This window comes from Lynx canadensis, chromosome E2 (assembly GCF_007474595.2).
Source record: "Lynx canadensis isolate LIC74 chromosome E2, mLynCan4.pri.v2, whole genome shotgun sequence".
NCBI lineage: Eukaryota > Metazoa > Chordata > Mammalia > Carnivora > Felidae > Lynx > Lynx canadensis.
In genome coordinates this window covers 33,142,164-33,163,292 of record NC_044317.1, presented here as the reverse complement: position 1 = coordinate 33,163,292, position 21,129 = coordinate 33,142,164, and the positions used below count along the sequence as shown (strand labels likewise).

Genomic DNA, 21,129 nt, shown 5'->3' with positions numbered 1-21,129 from the left:
TGCTAGATTCCTGGCTTTGGAGGTGGAAGAAAGGGCCCCATGGGTCCAGGCGTGCGGCTCTGGAAGCTGGAAAAAGCCAGGGCACAGATTTTCCCCGAGAACCTCTGGAAGGAGCACAGGTCTGCTCCCGCTTTGGTTGCAGCCCATTTTGGAATCTGGCCTCCTGGCCTCCAGGACCGTAGGAGAATTAATTGGTGTCGTTTTAAGCTACGAAGACTGTGGTGATTTGTCACAGCAGCGACAGAAAACAAATATGGTATGTTGAGGGCAAGCTAAGAGGAGAGCATCACCACGTGGGTTTATGGAGGTAGGTAGGGTCAGGTCACGAAGGACCTAGTGGACTGTGGTCAAAGGTTTGGGTTTGATCTTGGAATAATAGCAAGCCAGAGGAGAGTTTTCCAGAAACATTCTAAGAGTTGATTCCCGAAGGTTTAAAATGGAATGGATGAGAGAAGAGGGGAAAGGAAGACTCAAGGCTGGCTCCTCGAATTTTGGCTGGGACACACCATCCTGGAGCTCAGGTGGGAAGACAGGTGGGAAACAAGTTTGGAAGCAGGAGGGACCTTGTTTTGGATTGTCACATTTGGGACACCTAAGTGAAGTCAAGGGGAGACGTCAAGTTATGCCGTGAGTCTAAATTTCCAAAGTCTAGCAGATCCACCAAAAGCATTCTAAGCCGGGGCAGGTAACTTGCGAACAAGTCCGCAGACTTCCAGAAATCACTTTGCAGATTTCAGAACTCGCTTCTAGAATAGGAGCAGACAAGATCCCAGATTTGTGGCCAAGAATACCTAATTCTTATATGCAGAAAGAAAAAAAAAGGGGGGTACCAGAGCAAGAGAATTTTTTTTAAAGAGCTGTAGTCTTTAATTATATTCAGCATCATCCTAGAAGGGAAAAAAAAATGTCAATCTGAGTGTTCCCCCCACCCCCACCCCCCGCCGCCGCCACCGCCCCCCCTCCCACCCCCGGCCGCCACCCCACGATTGCGCCCAAACCAGATACTGGAATGAATACACCTCGCAGAAGTGTGGGAGGTGGAATCACATTCTAAGCAGGCTGAGTTGAGACTACATACAGCATCATTTCATTATTGTGCCAACACACCTTCACGCTTTCATCCCACCCAGGAGACCGGTGCAGCCCAGGGGTGACGCACACAGCAGTGGGGGGTGCACACTCTGGCAAGGCCCACATGCCAGGGAACATAGGCTCAGGCCCTGGGGGGCAGGTTTCAGGTGAAGAGCAAGGTCACGAACGACATTGGGACCATCCTGAGCCATTCCCCTTGGAGAATGACATCGGGAGAGACTGCAGCTGTACAGGCTGACAATCCAAGATTTTTAGAGTCCCCAAGATTCCTTTTTCTTGCTCTAAATTTTTTAAATATATTTTTAAGCTTATTTAATTTGAGAGAGAGAGAGAGAGAGAGAGAGAGAGAGAGAGAATCCCAAGCAGGTTCCATGCTGTCAGTGCAGAGCTTGATGGCAGGCTCGAACTCACAAACCATGAGATCAAGAGTCAGACGTTTAACTGACTGAGCCACCCAGGCGCCCCTTTTTGCTCTAAATTTAATCTCATGTATCATTGCTTCTGGAATAGTCCACAAGCCCGATCTCCTAAGTATCACCCTTCCCTTATCAATCACCCTGAAAATCCCTGGTCTCCCTTTTTCACTTGGAACAATTTCTTTCTTGACATCTTCCGTTCCACATCCTCCTCCCCCTCCCCCGCTCTCCCCTGTGCCTTCTGGGAAACAAGGGCCTCCTTAGGGGCCCACCCTTGCCCTGATTACCTCACCAGGGGGATAGCCGGCCCCCCTGCTTCTGCCCTTGACTCATGGTGTGAGCCTGTCAAAAGGGAAGTCAGGTGAGCTGTGCTCTGATCGAGATTCCCCAGAACTTCTCAATCTAACGCAGAGTGAAAGTCAAGGTCTCCTCCCGGCCCGGCCCACCCCTGTGTTTTCACTGGCCTCCCCTTTGCCACTCATACTCCCATTCGCTGCCCGCCAGCCACACCGCTTCTTGGCCGTTCCTTGACAATGCTAACTGCTTCCAGGAGGGAATGCCTATTTCCTCCTCCAGGAACACTCTTCCCTAGGCAGTGGCATGGCTGGCTTCCTCATTTGTTGCAGGTCTTTGTTCAGGTGTCAGCTCATCAAGGGCATCCTTCCTGAACAATCCACCCAAAATAGCAGTCCCCAACCACTCTCTTCTCCGCTGCCGTGCTTAATATTGGCTTCTCAGCACATACCGCCTGATGTACGTGCGTTTCTTCCTTTCCCTAGAATGCCAGCTCCATGAGAACAAGAGCCGTGCTCGCTGCAGAGTCCACGGAGTCTAGAATGGTACCTAGCGCATAGCAGATGTTCAAATACTTGTTAAATGAATGGAGAATCTACCTGCCTAAAGGAGGCAGAATACAGAAGTTGCGGAAGATCATCAAAGCGAATCACCTTTTTCCTCTCACCATTAGTGTCTCCTCCCTAAGGGAGGAAGGTTTCCTGCATCATGGGATCATTTCTTGAAAAAAAAAAACAATTTTTTTAAGGTTTATTCATTTTTCAGAGACAGAAAGACAGAGCGTGAGCGGGGGAGGGGCAGAGAGCGAGGGAGACACAGAATCCAAAACAGGCTCCAGGTTCCGAGCTGTCAGCCCAGAGCCCGATGAGGGACCTGAACTCATGGACGGTGAGATCATGACCTGAGCTGAAGCCGGACGCTTCACCGACGGAACCTACCCAGGTGCCCCATCATGAGATCATTTCTAATGTATTTACTGCCCCAAATAGGATTCCAGATGTAGCGCAAAGGCCCCAATGAAGAGCATGAGACCCCCTCTCTCTGTGGGTGTGTTTTTCAAATCACACAGAAATCATTTGTCATTGATAACAGCAAATAGCTCAAACAGGAGAGCATGGGCTCATAGTTCAGCAGGATTAGGGTAAAGATGATTAATGTAATCCCTTTTATTTTATCAAAAAGAGCTTTTGGGTGACCAGGGTAAAAGCCCTCAGACAGAATGTTCCAGTGGCATCTGGAATGTCCCCTCGCTAAGAGATAAGCACATCCCCGGTGTGGTCGTCTCTCCACTCATCCATTGATTGGAACACCATGCTGGGCTATCATGGAGAAAGTGCCCACACAATACCCTTGCCCGTAGGGGCGTTTAGAGCTTATTCTGAACGCCCCCGACTCACAGGAGTGGTGGGGGAATGGCTGGACGCTTGGGAGGCTGGGTGAACCACCGCAAGTTGCCATTTCCTGAGATGGGGGCACGGGAGGACTGCGGTAGGAGTGGAGGAGGGTCAGGAGCTCACCTTTGGCTGTGTGGGGTGGAGACGCTGAGTAGGCAGGAGGCTATAAAATACCGAATTTGGTGAGGCGGGAAGTAGGAGGGGGTCTGTGATAGCCATTTGGGGAGCACGGGGCAGGGGCTGAGAAACGACCACGACTAGTAGGTGTCCCTCTAAGGCACAGGCCCCTACCAGGTGACCAGGTTTCCAGCCCCTGGGGGAGAGAGATCCATTTAATCCACCGGCCTTTTGCTGGTTTTCTGCTGTGTACAATGAGAGAGCTAAGCGGGACAGTTTAGAATCATCGTTAACTACTCTGTTAAAACCTTTCAGCGGGATCCCACTGCTCTTAAGCTAAAGACCAGAACTTGGCCCTGGCTCACAAGGTCCTGCCTGAACGGCTCTGTCGTGCCCACATTTACTGTGCTCTGTCTCTTTCGGTTCCTTCCACATGTCACGCACAGTCCTGTTCCCGTTGCCTGAAGGGCTCCCTTCACCCTCATCCACTAGCCATATTTACTGCCTTATCTTACAGGTGACTTCCTCAAACGGGCCTTCCCTGAGTGCCCGGCCACCTTGTATGTGTGCTCAGAACGGTTCTCCTTCCGGGGCTTACTCCAACCTCAGTAAGTAAGTAAGTGATCTCGTACCTAGTTTAAGTCTGCCCTTCCCTGCCGGATGGCGAGGGCGACATCTCTCTCGGACGCTGACATGTTGCTTGCTACCTGCTCAGTACCGCAACCAGCAAGTCGTGTGTATCCAGGCCAGGCTGAGTGGAACAGGCGGAGGTGGTGAATAGAGGAGGTCAAGCAGGGCCCGGAGCCGTCTGCAAAGACCCTTGGAAGAGGGAGGACTTTGGCTGGGCCTTAAACAAAGGGAGGATTGGACAGCAGAGAGAACAGGCCGTTTCAGTCGGGGAATCTGTCTAAACAGACCTGGGAAGAGCCCTGACCTGAAATCAGGAGAATCAGGGTCTCAGCTCAACTCCTGGGTGACCTGGGAAGGGTTATTTGCCCCCTCTGGACCCTAATCTCCTGTCTGTAAAATGAGAGGCTGGCTTATCAGGGACTGCAGATAATAGCATCATGACACTATTCCCCCATCTCATCCGCTGGCAGACATCTCTTTGCCCCGAGAGCCTGAATACAGCTTTAGAATTGTTTTCGACACAGTGTTCTAGGCAGTCATTACCAATTGATAGGAGATGGTAATTGAGATCAGCCCTGCGTATCGGGCCTGGCTTGGAAGACAATCTCTTGGATGAAGTCAGGCTATGACATTGTCTGATTCAGGGAATGGGTCACGGGAGGACTGAGCAAGGGTTCTGACAGCTGCGGGTAGGGCAGAAAGCCCTACCGAGGGAAAGGGCTCAGCAGCACCATCTGATGATGCCATCATCAGAAAGGACTTGAAGATGTTCTGGCACCGTGGTGGCAAGCTGACCTTCAGGGGCCAGTAGATAACGTTAAAGGAGAGAAATGTGCCAGGAGAGTAAAATGGGGAATGGTAAGGAGTGTGGTAAAATGGGGAAAGGGAGACCACGTGCCCTGTCTCAAAGGATTCCTTCTCTCTCACTCTATTTCCTCTTCTCATGCTTCCTCCTCACTGCACAGATCAAACAAGAACAATCTTCGGGATGAATTTCTTGCCCGGACAGCCAGAATGTGACCTCTGAGTCCTCACGACTTTATTGGAGAATCTAGATCTGGGAGGTAACAGTGTCATCTAAGGCCACACTATGGGCCAGACCTGTTGATTTCCATTTTAGTGCTTTTTACTGCAGTGTGGTCATGAGGCTTGGGACACAGGCTAAGGATGCACTAAGGAGAGACAGGAATGGACTAAGGATTTCAACAGATGTCCATTTCGTCCTGGGTGCTTATGGCAAGGGAGATGGGTGGCTTGTTTACCAGTACTGTTAGTAACCACTCATGTGACTTCTTTTATGTAGTTACTGGTTTAAACTCCCCAGATCTTCAGAAGTGTCACTTTCCACTGGGGAAATTTTCCCTCTCATGATTAAACACAACCCCCCCCCTCCTTTCCTTAGTATTAATCACCTTCTCCTATAATTGGTACTTAAAATGTCAAAGGAGAAGGAATTAATTAACAGGAGTATCCAGTGCAGCAAGGCATGGTATGCTGCAAGGCTCTGGGACTGATTATAAAAAGCACTTCCTTAAATATTTTGAGCACTTTGGGGAATCAGAAACCTCCCTTCTAATTGAAAGATCCTTAACTACACCCCAAGTCCTGGCTGGTGGCCAGGGGTGCAGAGCTGAGTGAGGCGGCGTGTGGAAATCCCTTTTTCACCACTCTAAGGAGACGTCCCTCCAAACTGGGATAGGTGGCAACAGAGGTTCAGAAACGGCAGAAGTCCCGGGCCCAATCTGAGGGAGAAGAAATTTAACATGACTGAGCTCCTGCTATGTGTCAGGAACTTCATCTACGGTGCTTCTGTAGGACAGGTCATAACGATGATCTCCATTTTACAGATTAGGATATTGAGGCTTAGGAGTCGCGCGGCTACTAATTGAAAGAGCAAAGGATTCAAACTTAGGTCTGATTCTAAAGCTTTGCTTTTTCATGGGATCCTGAAATTCTAGTACCACCTCGCGTCTGGACTGCTCTCCACCCTGGCCCCAAACTCCCTGCAGGAGTTTTGACAGCTAAGCCCCGAGCCAAGACCCCGGCCTGGGAGGTGGAGCAGGGAGCAGCACAAGAGCCCCGCCCCGGCTCGGGTGTTAGCCAATGGTAACGCGGCACCCAGTCTTTTGCCCAATCAGCCAGAGCTCTCCGTCCCCCACCTTCCCCGGCTCCTCTGCCCCTCCCCTCCGCTTTCCCTTTGGCTCGACCGAGCTTGACGGAGCGGAAAGTCCCTTCAGCCGACTCCGGGCCGGCAGCCATTGGAGGAAGGTCTGTCACTGGGCCGCCCAATCAGCGCGTGCACAGAAACGCATCTCGGGCTGTGATTGGTTAGCGCGGCGGTTGCCCCCTCGCCCCCGCTCGCTCTCACCCCCCTGGGCGGCTCGGAGGCGGGGCAGGTGGGGGCGGGCCCAGGTAGCAGGTTCGGCTGCGCCGGGGCCGCGCGTCGGAGGTAAATATTAAGGCGGTGGGTGTGGGGCGCCGGGGCCGAACCGGGACGCGGGCTAGCCGAGCTGGGGAAGGGGCGACGCCCCGCCGCCCGAGGTGAGTGAGAGAACGGGCGGTTGAGCCGGCGAGCGGCTGGCGCCTGGGTCCCCTCGGGCGTCCCTGCCCGGCCTCCGGACGCCTCCAGCCGCCGCCGCCGCGGTCGTCGGGCCCTAGGCGCCGGCCCGTTAGTTGCCCTGGCCCGGAGCCGGCCAGGCCCGCGGGGTGTTGAGCCCGCTGACGTCAGCCCGGGCTTCCTCACCCCCGGGGCTTCCCCCACCCTTCCCCCCGGCTTCCTGAGAGGGCTCCCGAGCCGTGGGAGCCTGGTCGCCGCCGCCGGGACCTCCGGGGGAGCGAGGACTTGGGGTGAGAGCCGCGCAGGAAACCGTCTCCGCCTGCGGTCTCCTCCATTTACAGACGGGGAAACCGAGGCACGGGCCGCTGGTCGGCTCCCGACGGTCGCTGTTGGCTTCGGGAGCCCTGGGCTGTATTATCTCCTCTCGGAGTCGAGGGGGGCGTATCGTTCCGTCGGTTTGGGGGTGTTGGTGGCCCCTGTCCAGGAAGAGCAGCAGTCGGGGTTCTGGCCTCGTTAATGGCGTGTTCTGCTTTTTCTTTCAGTTTCCCCCTTTCCAGGGTGAGGATGGTTTTGTACAACAACCTGGAGTTCATTAGTTGAAAGGTGCGCTCTGTCGAGACAAGGTATTCTTTTCCTTCTTTTTGTTTTTCTTTACGATCGTATTAACGATCTGTGGGGGAAATCGGGAAGTCTTGACAGAAGATCGTGTTCCTGGATTTGGTTCTCAGCTGGGTCAGCTGCCCGGTTATTCATGTACTTGGCATCTTTTCTATTCCACCCTGTGGCATTTGCATGTTTTAGGGTGGTTGTCATCTTCCAGCCACCAAGCCTTGCAGTGTCTCTCAGCCCCCAACATCCCTGCCCCCATCCTCTCCCCAGTCTCCCTGTGTAGTTGTAGCCTCGGCTGGGCTGAGGATCATTGCTTACCTTGCTTTTGAACTGGAGCTAATAGAGATCTTAATAAGATTGTTCCTTTTGCAGCCATTGGCTCGCTGGAGAAAAATCCGGGCCTTGAGGGAGGTTGTTCATTCAAGTGCTGGTTTTCTGCACACCCCCTCACGCCCCAAGTAGACTGAATGGCCCTGAGGATTTAGCCTGCCAATTCCCCACTGGGTAGTGGGTGGATTTGAACTGGAACAGTATTAGGAGAAAATGATTTGCTGGGGGTTCTTGTGGAAGTTCATGTACTGCAAATGTTGATATCACCCAGAACATTCTCTAATGTTCTGCTGCAAAATGTTACAGTATTGCCCTTGAAGAAGCCTTCCTCTGGATGGTAACTTTTGCGAAGAGCCGGTAAGACCAAGGCACTGTTACACACAACGAGCCCGCAGCAGCAGTGATTTCTTGTGGTCTGGCATGCCTAAACTGTAATTTTGCCTGATTTATGGAAGTCTGTAACTCTAACACAAGAAGAGACAAAGGAGTCATTACCCTCTTCATCAAACGATTACTATTTTGTTCCTGATTTCCACACTCTGGTCCTAAATTTGTCAAGGTACTTTGATTGGTTACACAGCACTTACAGGCATCAGACATGGTGTGACGATCTAGGAAACCAATTTCAGATGAACCTCAGAACTTGTTTTTGCAATTGTGAAAGATTTGTTTGTTTCTTCTCTCGTGTAGCAATGTAGGGGGGTTAACACTGACCATGACTTCATTCATTCTGAGATGTAGTAAAGTATACTTTTTGTTTGTTTGCTTCCCTTTTAACCTGGAAGAGGCTTTTAATCACTTAAACAGTGAAGATGAGGAAATGGAATTTTGGCTTTCGCTTTTGCACCTGAGTTAACCAAATCGTCTGTTCATTTCACATCTACGGAATGCCCATGACATGCCAGGCACTGGCTCGGGAGCTAGACATCCGAAGATACAGGACTTGGGGAATTCACAGTTTGGAAGTGTCGTGGCCAGGTTTAACTCTAGTGCGACCGCAGGGTTCCTTGTTCATATAAATACAGATGCAGGAGACAGGCCATTTTTTAACTTTGTAAGTCCTGCCTGCTTTACAGACTGAATCCTTGTGTGCTTGGGTCACAAGTTAGTATGTGAAGAAAAATAAAACTGACTGTCTTTTCTGCTCATGGAATCTCTGTTTTCCAGCCGTTTAGTAGTATAACACTTACAAACTTGTTCTTTTAGTGAGAGATATCCTTTCTTAAAATGGTGATTATTCTAGCTATCTAGAAGCTTTTGGAAGAAGTCCTGTGTGTCTTCTTACTTTGGTATTCATGCTGACCTTCCTGTCCATTCATAATGAGGGGCAGTATTTTAGTATTGTGAAGTTTTATTCTGATTTGCACAGTCTCCTTTGGTTTTTGGAACAAGTCAGGACATTTGAGAAGATGTGAAACGTTCTTGAATTAGATCTGTCTCTGTTTTCTTCAGTGAGGTTCTTTGAACGGTATAACCTGATAGCTTGGGAATTAAAAAGACATTGTGTTTTCTAGACAACCGTTGTCAATTGTATGTAGCTGATTATGTTCATTTGTACCACATGTTGTCTTTTAGAACGTGGTAATTGTGACCTTTAATATTTTCCTATAAAATGTATTTCTTGACCAGCGTTTCATTGCATTGATAGGAAACTGGTAGTTATTTGTGTCTTTCAACCCTCATCTTGATTCAGTGACTTTATTTTAGTGCCATTAGACTCTCATTTATTCAGAATCCAGACCCTCAACCAGCTCAGGTAACCAGACACATTTTCAAATCTTTGTGACCCTGAACCATTCCCTCATCTGGAATGTTGTTAAAAGAAAGGCCTTCTTCTGTTCGATATGGTTTAGAGTTAAAGACATCATTGCATTCCGCCTCTTTGGTAATCTTCATTCAGCACTTAGAGTAATTATCAGGATATTCATAATCACTCCATTTCCCAGCCTGAAATAAGTACGATGGCATTTAGATGAATCATTTGTGATATATTTACACTCACAGTGAAGTATACGATTAGAGGCAATTTTAAACCAATTAGACCTGAAAGGTAGTAAGAGAACACAAAGTAGGGCAGTTATCATATCTTAAATCTGCCATATTTCCCAGTATCTAACACTGTGCTGAGTGCACAGAAATACTCAACACACCAGCAAACCTTGATTGATAACTCATCGACGGTGTCTTTTATGTCTTTCCCGTTGTAGTCTTTAGTTTTTACGGCTTGGATGCTTAAGACTTAATTTAACTATTGTGCATGTCCCAGGGAAAGAAGAATGTTGTCATAATATTCATTTCTAGGGTGGAGGAAAGTCTCTTTATTAACCTATATCTGCTGCAGTGCCAGTGTATGGAGATATTAACAATCATGAAATTTATTATCTTGTATCGTTGTAGAGTCATCAAGTTCCCCATTCACCTTTCTCTGTCAGTTGCAATGAAGAGAATCTGTGTTTAATGTAGTTGCAAACCTATTCTTTCTTAATGTGTACTTTCCGAAAGAGGAAAGGCCACCGCCTTTTTATTTTTGGGTAATGCTTTTTCAATATTTTATGAACTTTTGCTCTGTCCGTTCTAGTTGTCTAACGTGATCCCTGCTTTTATCGAGTTTAAGCTCACTGCCACTTGTGCTAACTCAGGTTAGAGAAAAGCTCTCCTTGTGTGCTCACTGTAAAATACAGTTCTTAATAACTGTTGTTAAATTGCCTTCCACTTTTTTATAAACCAAAGTAGTTATATTAAATTTTACTGTGGACTGTCTCTTAAATGACTTGCATAAAACACTTCTGTAATCAAATTCATTTAAAACATAGTGTCCTAATGCATTACGTATAGCAATTTAGTTTTGTCTTGGTAATATTTCATGACCCACTGGTGGGTTTTATTTTAAATCATGACATGACTTATTAATCTAGAGAGCCAACAGGGTAGGAATGGTGGGTATACAATATTAAGATTCAAGGACGTTCTTAATTTTAATATTTGAAGGTGTAATTTTTAGGAATTTTAAAAAGTCATTCCTTTTCTAAATAGAATTACCATACTTTCAAAAGCAATTTTGGCCAGAAATATTTAAATACATTTATAAGGAGAACAAAACAACACGCTTTTTTAGAAGTTGCTCTTTGACTCTCTCCTCCTTCCGGGAGTAACCCAAACGAGGTCAATGCAGTAAAGCCTCTGTGCTTTACTCCTAAAAGGCTGTTCAGAATTTCTGTATACCTCTTTTAGTTACTGTTGTTTGTTTTTTTTTAAACACACAAACGTATTTCATCCTCTGGCTTCTCAGAACCGATTAGAAGCAGTAAGTTGGAAAGCAACAAGGCCATAAAATGAGCCAAATACACATTGCAGGAAACCACAGAAAATGGCTGATTGCAAGGGAAAATCAAGGACTGTAAATCTATAGAAAGCAGACCCAAGAACTCACAAAGCCTTTCAACAAAGTAACAGACATCTTTGTATATTGAGAGTCAGGTGACAAGTTTATATTCATATTGATAACTCAGTGATTCAGAAAAGGCTATTTCCCTGTTGATCTTTGAGAAGAATTTTAGTCAGAAACAACAAATACTTCATTTTGGTACCTTAAAGGAATGCAGCCAAAGTAAGGATTTGGGTTGCTGTTTGAGTAGCCTTCATGAGGGGTTTTTGCTCATAATGGTGCCAAGATAGGGGTTTCCACAGGTGTCTTATGTAAGTGGCAAATATAAATTGATTCTGTTCCTGCCGAAGTAGACAGTGCCCTCAAGTGGAATTAAGACAAACACATTATAAAAAAAAGAAAAAAAAAAAAAAAAGACAGAGAGACAGAGAGAGAACCACTTTAAGCCAGCTCTACCCCTGCTTTTTACTAAATGTTGCACAGATACTTCAAGAGTATTGGTTTAAAGGGATGCCAAACTCTTTATCTGGTCTTGGGTAATTTACATGTCTCGTTCTGGGTTGTAGTGGGACAGACTTTTAAAAAACCTCACCATTAGAGAGCACTTCATTATCTAATGATACATTCTTTGTATAGATTTGACCGATTATTTAATCATTAAGTTAAATTATTAAACTGAAAATTTGGTTCTTTACTTTTAGGAGTATTTATTTTTAAATTCCAAGAGGAAACGAGAGAAATATGATAGTCCAATCAACTGTTGCTGTTACTCAGAATGGTGGATAAATCTACCTCAAAGAAGGAGGGAATAAGTAACTGTGTTTAGAAACCAAATAGCCACACTCGTGTCCCAGAGAATACATAAGGACTATTTTCTTTCAGTAAGATAATTAATTAAAATAATGAATTCTGAATTTGATTTAGTGAAATCGCATAGTGTTTAACCCCCAGTTAAGGTAGGGTTGCGAAGGCTGTTTTAATTGTGCAAGACTAGTATTGTCAAAATTTTCAGTGAAGATTTGAAACTGGAAATAGTCTTTTTATGTTTTTCTTTCTAGCATAACATAGTTAAAATTGTGGTGTTTGTTACTGTACTACAGTTACGTTCTTTGTTATGTAGTCCGAGTTTTAATGGCTACAAAATTGATTTTTAACATCTTTACTATCATCAGATTTACAATACCTGATATTTGAGATTATGAGAAATTAAATGATGGCTCCGATTAATATGATTAACATTTGCCTGTCTAAGGACAAAATGTACATGATGAAAGGAATGAAACTGAATCAGAGATCAAGTAAATGATCCATTATCAAAATAGGGAGCACAGATAAATGAATCATGGTTACAGTTTCAGAATATGATTTATGTTTTTTTGATAAAAGATGTTCAGCATAATAATTATGATGGGTAACTTTTCACTTAAACCACGTGTACAGAAATAATAGCCTCTTTGACTGATGTCTGTTTTGCTGAAATGCAGCAACTTACTCATTTAGGTTAGGCCTGATCTATTAAAAATGCTACTTTTTAAAGCTTAAAAATGCATATATATGTTTAAATCTGTATAGAATGTTATCTTTTACTAGAATTTGATTTTATACATTGCATTGCCATGGAAACAAACATTATTGTATTGTGTTTGAAGCTACTTTACAATTGGATCTCCTTAATTAAAGATGCAACGTTACAGTAGGTACAAGTGATGCATGTCTTTTAGCCTTTTTAGGTAATTTTGGAAGTATTTCATTTATGTGTGTGCTTTTACTAATCAAATGAGATCTTAAGTCTTTAACCTTGATTTTAGCTCATGTAGAATAAAGTGTAAAGTTTCTTTTTGCTTGTCCTCCAGGCATTTTGCTTTGCTGTCTTGTTACAGCATGGACACCAAATTGCTAAAAACGTGCTTTGGGACTGCCAGTGAATTTATCTTTTGTGGTTTTCCTACAAACTTAGTAGTTCCCTTTTTTTTGAGTTAATATTTCGGAGTTAATGTCACCATGAGTTCAGGCTTATGGAGCCAAGAAAAAGTTACTTCACCCTACTGGGAAGAGCGGATTTTTTATTTGCTTCTTCAAGAATGCAGTGTTACAGACAAACAAACGCAAAAGCTCCTTAAAGTACCAAAGGGGAGTATAGGACAGTATATCCAAGATCGTTCTGTGGGGCACTCGAGGATTCCGTCTGCAAAAGGCAAGAAAAATCAGATTGGATTAAAAATCCTAGAGCAACCACACGCAGTTCTCTTTGTTGATGAAAAGGATGTTGTAGAAATAAATGAAAAATTCACAGAGTTGCTTTTGGCAATTACCAATTGTGAAGAGAGGTTCAGCCTGTTTAAAAACAGAAACAGACTGAGTAAAGGCCTCCAGATAGATGTGGGCTGCCCTGTGAAAGTACAGCTGAGATCCGGGGAAGAAAAATTTCCTGGAGTTGTGCGCTTCAGAGGACCCTTATTAGCAGAGAGGACAGTATCGGGAATATTCTTTGGAGTAGAACTGCTGGTAAGTTTGATAAACCTTTTTAGTGAGCTTGTGCGTGTTTGTGTTTCTTTCTGTGTATATTTGTATGCACACATGTTTGTTTTTTTTTTTTTACCCCTTTAAATTAAATACAACAGAAGTTTTTCCAGAAGTCTCCCGTAGTTTTTAATATTCACAGTTCTTAGGATTTACTTTTTAATGATAAATTGAGATAACGTAAAGATGATGCATTGAAAACTTTTTAAAAACTACCTAATGTAGTAGGAAATACACATAGATCATGTAATTGTTGAAGCGTTTCCAATATTAGAAATTTTAACATTGTCTGTGCTAAAAGTGAACTCTGCCAATTATAATTGAATTAATCACCTCACAAAATTATGAATTATCTTGTGACCGTAGTAACTGTAGGTCTTTCAGTTTTTCTTAGGGTGTGCTCTTAAGTTCATGAAACTTAGATATAAGATTTTCAAAAAAGAAGGTGCGGCAATTTAAAATGGCTTATAGTTGTCCCTGATAATATATGTGAAAATGACCCAGGAACTTCTTTCTCCTGAGGGGAGAACCAACAACTCCGTGATTCATTTCCAAAGTTAATGTTCTCAAGAGCTTAAATGTCAGTTACATTTTTTACATTCTTGCATATAGAATTTCATGATCAAAAAGTTTCTAAAGCAGCCAGTTGTAAGAGATGTAAAGATCTCAAGTAAGAGATCTGAATCCCAGCTATACTATTTACCAGTTGGGCTGCCAGGTTACTTACCCAAGCTACTTCTCCTAAAGCTGCTTCCTCATCTGTAAAATAATGAAACCAGCACACAGCTTGAAGCGTTTTTTTGTGATACATTGATTCAAGAGTCGGTGTGGTGGCTGGCACATAGTAAGTACTCAGTAAATGGAGCTAACGTTATCGTGGTTTTAAAGTAAATTTTTCTTTTTATGACAAAGTTATTGTTCGTATTGAGATGTAGAATCTAGCCCGGCTCTCTCACAGTGGAATTATGAGTTTTAATTAATTAATTAATTAATTAATTATATTTCAGCATCAGATACAGCTTCTTTTTTCCTTTTTTTTAGACACTCGAAATTCACCAGCAACTGCTAATAATTATATTTCTTATCTCTGTCATTCGGAATTTTCCCAGTGATTTCTCTGAAATCCCCGGAGTGGATCTTTGTTTCTTATGGATCATCTTACTTCATTTCTTCTCTACCTTATCAGTCATTTTTTTTCCCCCTCTCACTTGAAAACTAGGAAGAAGGCCGTGGCCAAGGTTTTACTGACGGGATATATCAAGGGAAACAGCTTTTCCAGTGTGATGAAGACTGTGGAGTGTTTGTTGCGTTGGACAAGCTAGAAATCCTGGAAGATGATGACAATGGATTGGAAAGTGATTATGCAGGTCCAGGGGACACCGTGCAGATGGAACTTCCGCCCCTGGAGATAAACTCCAGAGTTTCTTTGAAGCTCGGAGAAACCACAGAGTCCGGCACAGTTATATTCTGCGACGTCTTGCCTGGGAAAGAAAGCTTAGGATATTTTGTCGGTGTGGACATGGTAAGAAACATTTGGAATAGATTATCTTTGTGGGTGTATCTATTAGTTTCACGACCAGTTTAGGTACAAATTGAGCACTTTGAGTATTTAAAAGGGTAACGTAAAAAACATCTTCTAATTTATCTTTGGTAGAGGAACATTGACGTGGGACAGGAGTCTAGATATGGAGTTACATTTACTCTTTTTCCAGTTTGAATAAACTGGAGTAATGTTTCAATCCTTAAATTTGCTCTATGATAGCTGACCAATAAACAGGAAAAAAAAAGCCCCATCCAGAGATGTTCCATGATATCTTGTTTTTCTTTATCTTGAAAAGATTCCCCCCGCCCCCCATTCTCTTTATAATATTTTGCTAATATGGATGGCAGTCTGAGGATCCTCTTGGCAGGCTGCCTAGAGTTTTGCCCCACTGGCTTTTCCCTACCTCTGTCTGTCCTTTAGTTGGCCTGTGCGCGTGTGCATTCCAAACCCCTCTAGTGCGCTCCTGGAAAGGAAAGTTCTGGCAAACACAGTATTCCTCATCTATTTCCAACGACAGCATGTTGTACACATTGGTGCTCAGGGCAGTTGTCTGACTGGCTTGTCTCTTAATCTGACTCCATGAACAGCACTATACTCCTTGGTGCTCTGTTGGAATATAAAATAATTAAATATAGAAGTCTATTTTGGAGGGAACTCTTACATATCCATAAGATGTCAAAAGAACAATAAACAATAGATCTTCTGTGTACAGAAATGCACACAGGGGTTCAAATAGAATATTTAAGTGCTCAGGGAGTGTAAAAGTAATTAGAACAAGGTAGGCTTAATTAGGGGCCGATTTCTGGGTGAAACAATGTATTATTAATGAATCTTCCTATGCAGATGGGTGTTATGTAGACTAGCATTTGTTGTCCAGTAAAGTAGGAGGAATCCTTTCAATTCCTTGCTTGTCTATGGGCTTAGTGTACCTTGATTATTCTTGGATCTCATTTTTACCAACACAAAACCAAAAAACAAATAAGCAAAAACACACCAAAAGCTTTATTACTGTGGCAGTTGTTTCTGATATGTTCTTTTTTTCTTTTAGGAAAAATAGTTAAAGTTTGCCAGCGTAAAATCTTGTGGAAGATCCTTTTCTGGAAAATACAGATTTTTGTATTCATGTTTTATTGAGACAGGTTTTAAAACTGTATTGCTTAATTTCTAGGATAATCCTATTGGCAACTGGGATGGAAGATTTGATGGGGTGCAACTTTGTAGTTTTGCAAGTGTTGAAAGTACAATTCTCTTGCATATCAATGATATCATCCCAGGTATGTTTTCTTTGTGTTTTTATGTATTACTAAGGCAGGGTTCCTAAGATGTGTTTTATTATGTAAATATAAGCTTCAAGATGCATTTTTGGAACTTGACGTCTTGTCCTATGGAATTGTTATCAAATAGAATATCCTATCTTATCTCCCAATGAGAATAATACTTACAGACTTTTTATTTCCAAAAGCATATGAGCGTGGGGTGGCATTTATACATTATCGTTAACTTTTCATTACCTGTTGATTCTAAGTGGGGGAAAAAGCCCTTTCTGATCATTGGAAGAGTTAGAAAATAAATCACCTGCTACCTGTTTGAGTAAGAGCCTGGTTTAAACTAGAAGCCTGTAAGCAGAAGTTGGTCACGTCATGTGACATAATATACTGTGGAGAGGATTCTTCCTGCGTGCCCTTTGAGATTTCTTCCAGTTTTGAGCTGCTGTAATTGATCAGGATTCATGACTCTCGAGTCAGATCACCCAACTTTACACCTTAAGAAAACAAAACAAAACAAAACAAAAAAACATTAAGCCGCCTTTTATTTCCTGTAAACAAGTAGCACCTAATGGCCACTGTCAACTAATTGATAAATTCCCATTGATGGCAAAAATCAACAGCATCTTCCCCCCCCTCCCCCCCACCTTAGCAGAGTTCCAGTTCCAGGCTAGTTGGCTGATAGTATGTTAATCATGAAACTGACAGAGGCATTCATAGGTGGTGCTTTTAGTTGATCATTATGCAGCCATGAATAAATGTCAGAAAGCCTACATTCAGTAGCCACCAATGTATGCATCCATGAATTAGATGACTTATACTTCTTCACATTCTTGACAAGTTTATAAGGTCTTTTTATTTTTTTAACTTAAAAAAATATTTATTTTTGAGAGAGAGAGAGAGAGACAGAGAGAGAGGGAGACACAGAGAGGGAGATACGGAGCTCGAACTCACGAACCGCGAGATCATGCCCTGAGCCGAAGTCGGAGGCTTCACCGACTGAGTCACCCAGACGTCCCCCCAATTTTAAGGTCTTAATTATTGCCTGTTTTGCCGATAAAAACTGGGGCTTAGCTAGTGCTGAGGTTGGCTAGGATCAAGTAGGTGGTAGAGCCAGAATTCAAATCCAGACCTGTCTGATTGAAAGGCTCTGCTCTTTTCAGTCCCTCCTCACCCTTTGTGTATACACTTTGGATGTGAAGACTTGCATAGAAAAGCATCCTTCTCAGCCTCAGATGGATACTTGGGAATATTGTTTCCATGGAAATGGGTTTTGTCTCTAATTCTATAAAAGCTGAATTTCACTAAAGCAGGGATCATAACCGAACAAGATGATTTTTCCGCTCCCGGTATTTTTTTTCCCTTCTTCCTCATTTTGATGCAGAACACTTTGGAGTGTCCCACAGGTCATTTCAGGTCCTCAGTAACTTTTTTTATTTTTTTGTAAAAATGAAGGGGCTATTACTAGATGATCCTTAGGATTCCTTCTAGCCTGCACTGTTTGCCCTTCTCCTGTTCCTTGTTGGCTTGGCAAGTAATAAATGCTTGTTTTGCTGAGTTACGAAATGCTTTCTACTTTGGCTTTTAGCTGTATAGCAAGAGTACATTAATTGGAGGTATGGGGTTCAAATAAGGGCTTGGTTTCGATTTTGCTTTGTAAAAGTCCGACAAACTCGGCTTTTCTTGAATTTTAGGGTAAATCCTATACCTACCACCTACCTAGACTCTACAAGGGACATTTTTACTGTGCTTGCTTTTCCAGGTATCCATTCCTGTATCTGTTCACTAACCCATGTTATTTCTGTATGCATTTCAGAGTACGTCGCAGACACCAGCACACATATAATTAACCAGAGAGAAGTTTAGGGTTTTTTTTTTTTCCTTTTGAGTTAAGACAGACACGTAACAAAATACATGTTGTGTCATTTGAGTTTTGACTAATGCATATACCCTTGAATTGGAAACCCTTACGAAGTTACTAAAATAACTTCTAATAAGAAAAATATTTACATATCTCAAATCAAAATAACAAAAAAAGCGCAGTAGAACATCTCATTTCCATTCTTATCTCCTCCACTTCCGGTACCTCCTCATTCCATCCCTTGCCTCCCACTGCTAACTATTTTTATTAGTTTCTTGTATATCTTTCCAGAACTTCTTTATACAGTATAAGCACATATTCTCCCTTCCCTTTTTAAATAAAAAGCATACAATTTATACTATTCTGCACCTTGTCTTATTCTCTTAAATCTATATCTTGGAGCTGTTGGTATACTTTTCCACTGCATTTATTTAACCAGATTCCTACCAACGTATATTTGGGTTGTTTCTAACTTTTTACTATCACAAAGTAATAGTATCCCACATGCGCTAGCAAATCTATAGGATAAATTCCGAGAAGTGGGGTCATTTGGTGAAAAGATCCATGAACTTGTATTGTTCTAGATATTACTACATTGCCTTAAGCAGTGTATATAACAGTTACCAGCAGAATATGAGGGTGACTTTTTTTTATGGACTTTGCATGAGAGTATGTTGTTGAATTTTCTCCCAGTCTGAGAGGTGAAAAATCTATTTCAGTATAGTTTTAATTTCCATTTTGAATGAGGTTTTGAATGAAGTTAAGCATCTTTTCCTATGATTAAGGGCAATTTGTGTATTTCTTTCTGTGACCTGTATATTCATACCTTGTTTATTTTTTTAAATTGGATTATTGGCCTTTTTTCTTACCAGTTTCTTTTTTATGTGTCAGGAAAGCCAACTGTTTTATGATATGGGGTGTAAATGTTTCCTACTTGCCAACTCTCATTTGTAACTCGTCCTTTTTTATCTGGTTGTCCTCATTTTTGAAAATTATGGTAAGATAAATGTAACAATATTTACCATTTTAACCATTTGTCAGTGTACAATTCAGTGACATTACATACATTTACTGTGATGTGAAACCATCACCTCTATTTCCAGACTTTTTTCATCATCTCAAACAGAAACTCTATATGCATTATGAAATAACTCCCCTTTCCTCCCTTCCCTCAGCCTCTGGTAACTTCTGTTCTCTACTTTCTGTCTTTATGAATTTGCCTATTCTAGATACTTCATACAAGTGGAATCTTCTAGTATTTGGTCCTTTGTAAATGGCTTGTCTCACTTAGTGTCATGTCTTTTGACTTTGCTTTAGGTGTTTTTAGCCGTGCAGAATTTTAAAATTTTTATGTAGTTGAATTATGAGTTACTCCAAGGTTATATAGGCATTTCCCCACGTTCTCTTACATTGCTCTTGTGGTTTTATTGTATATATATCTTTGATCCGTTTTTATTTTATGTGATATATAATGTGATATATGGATCTAGTTTAGGTCCCCCTCCCCAGATAGCTGCCCAGTTGTCCCGACATCTTTGATGAAAAGTTCACCTTTTTCCTGCTCCTTTGAGATGCCACTTTTACCATACTCAATTCCCATATATGCTTTGGCATATTTCTGGACTTTCTCTTCTGCCTGCTCATGCTTCAGTACCACACTGTTTTTAACGATTCTTTATAGTATGTTTTAATAGGAGCACTAGTCTTGCCTCATTGCTCTTCTGAATTTTCCTGCCGTTCCACATTGTCTTCAAAAAGGTTAATAGACACGTTTAAGTCTACAACCCATCTAGATTTAATTTTGTGTGGGAGATGAGGGACACGTACCCAATTTGATCTACCATGCTTGCTGCGTATAAATCAAGTTTCAACACGGGTATATATGGACCTCTTCCTGGGCTCTACTCTTTCCTTACACTGAGACCTCTAGGCCTTCATTATCATAGCTTTACAAGAAGCTTTATAGCTGGAGAGTACACTTCCCCGTTTGTTCTTGGCTATTGTTGGCCTTTGCCTCTTCGTTGTAAATTTAACAGTCGGCTTCTCCGACATTACAGGAGAGTTCTGTTGGGATTTGGTTGGAACTGTAGTCAACCTGTAGAGTAATTTGAGGAGACATTTTTATTTAGTGAAATTTCTAATACATGAACATTGCATTACCTTTCATTTATTTAATCTCTTTTTAGTAAAATTTTATACATTTCTCCATTTCTTGCATGCATTCTGATACGTTATAAAGTAAAACATGTTTTCTAACAATTTTCTGTGATGTATAGAAATACAGTCGACTCTTAGAGAACGGTTGTATTGAAACCTAATTCACATACCATATATCTCCCTCATTTAAGCTGTTCCATTCAGTGTATTTTAGTATATTTACAGATACGTGCAGTCATCGCTATAGCCAGTTGTAGAACATTTTCATCACCTCACAAAGAAACCCTGTACCTTTTAGCTATTACTGTCCTGTCTCTTCCTCCTCCTTAGTCCTAACCAACCACTAATCCACTCTCTGTCTCTGGATGTTTGTCCATTCTGCACGTTTCATATAAATAGAATCACTTAACATGTGGTCTTTTGTGACTGGTTCCTTCGTGTAGCAGAATGTTCTCAAGGTTCACCATGGTGTAGCACGTATCCTTATTTTATTCCTTTTTATGCCCAAATAATATGCCGTAGTATGGATGTACCCCATTTCGTTTATTCATTTGTTGAAGGACACTTGAGTTCCTTCCATCTTTTGCTGTACATAATGCTGCTATCGCATTTGTGTACAAGTTTTTGTGTGGACGTATGCTTTCCTTTTTTCTGGGTATATACCTAGGAGTGGAACTGCTGGGTCACTTGATAACTGGGTTTAAGCATTTGTGGAACTGTCAGACTGTTTTCCAAAGCGGCTGCACCATTTTGCATTCCCACCAGCATTGTATAAAGGTTCTGATTTCTTCACACCCTTGCCAACATTTATTATTATCTGAGTTTTTGATTCTAGCCAGCCTAGTTGGTGTTAAGTGTTATCTCAGTTGACTTTTGTGGGCTGAGTTTTGTTGCAGACAGTCTTTTTAAAATCTTTTTTTAAATTATTTTTTAAATATTTATTTATTTTTGAGAGAGAG

At 42.5% G+C, this 21,129-nt stretch overlaps 1 protein-coding gene across 8 annotated transcripts in view; it reads left to right on the top strand.

Moving 5' to 3' along the window:
* Nucleotides 1–6,365: 6,365 nt before the first annotated feature.
* The window catches only part of CYLD (CYLD lysine 63 deubiquitinase), a 69,309-nt gene continuing 54,545 nt past the window's right edge, over nt 6,366–21,129 (top strand). For 3 of the 8 annotated variants that reach the window (XM_030297136.1, XM_030297135.1, XM_030297129.1), the window contains exons 1-5: nt 6,399–6,484; nt 7,043–7,123; nt 12,678–13,329; nt 14,564–14,866; nt 16,056–16,161. In XM_030297136.1, coding sequence (XP_030152996.1) covers nt 12,826–13,329; nt 14,564–14,866; nt 16,056–16,161 — 913 coding nt within the window. In that variant the 5' untranslated portion in view covers nt 6,399–6,484; nt 7,043–7,123; nt 12,678–12,825. The other 5 variants (XM_032591479.1, XM_030297130.1, XM_030297132.1 and 2 more) reach the window with 4 other exon arrangements.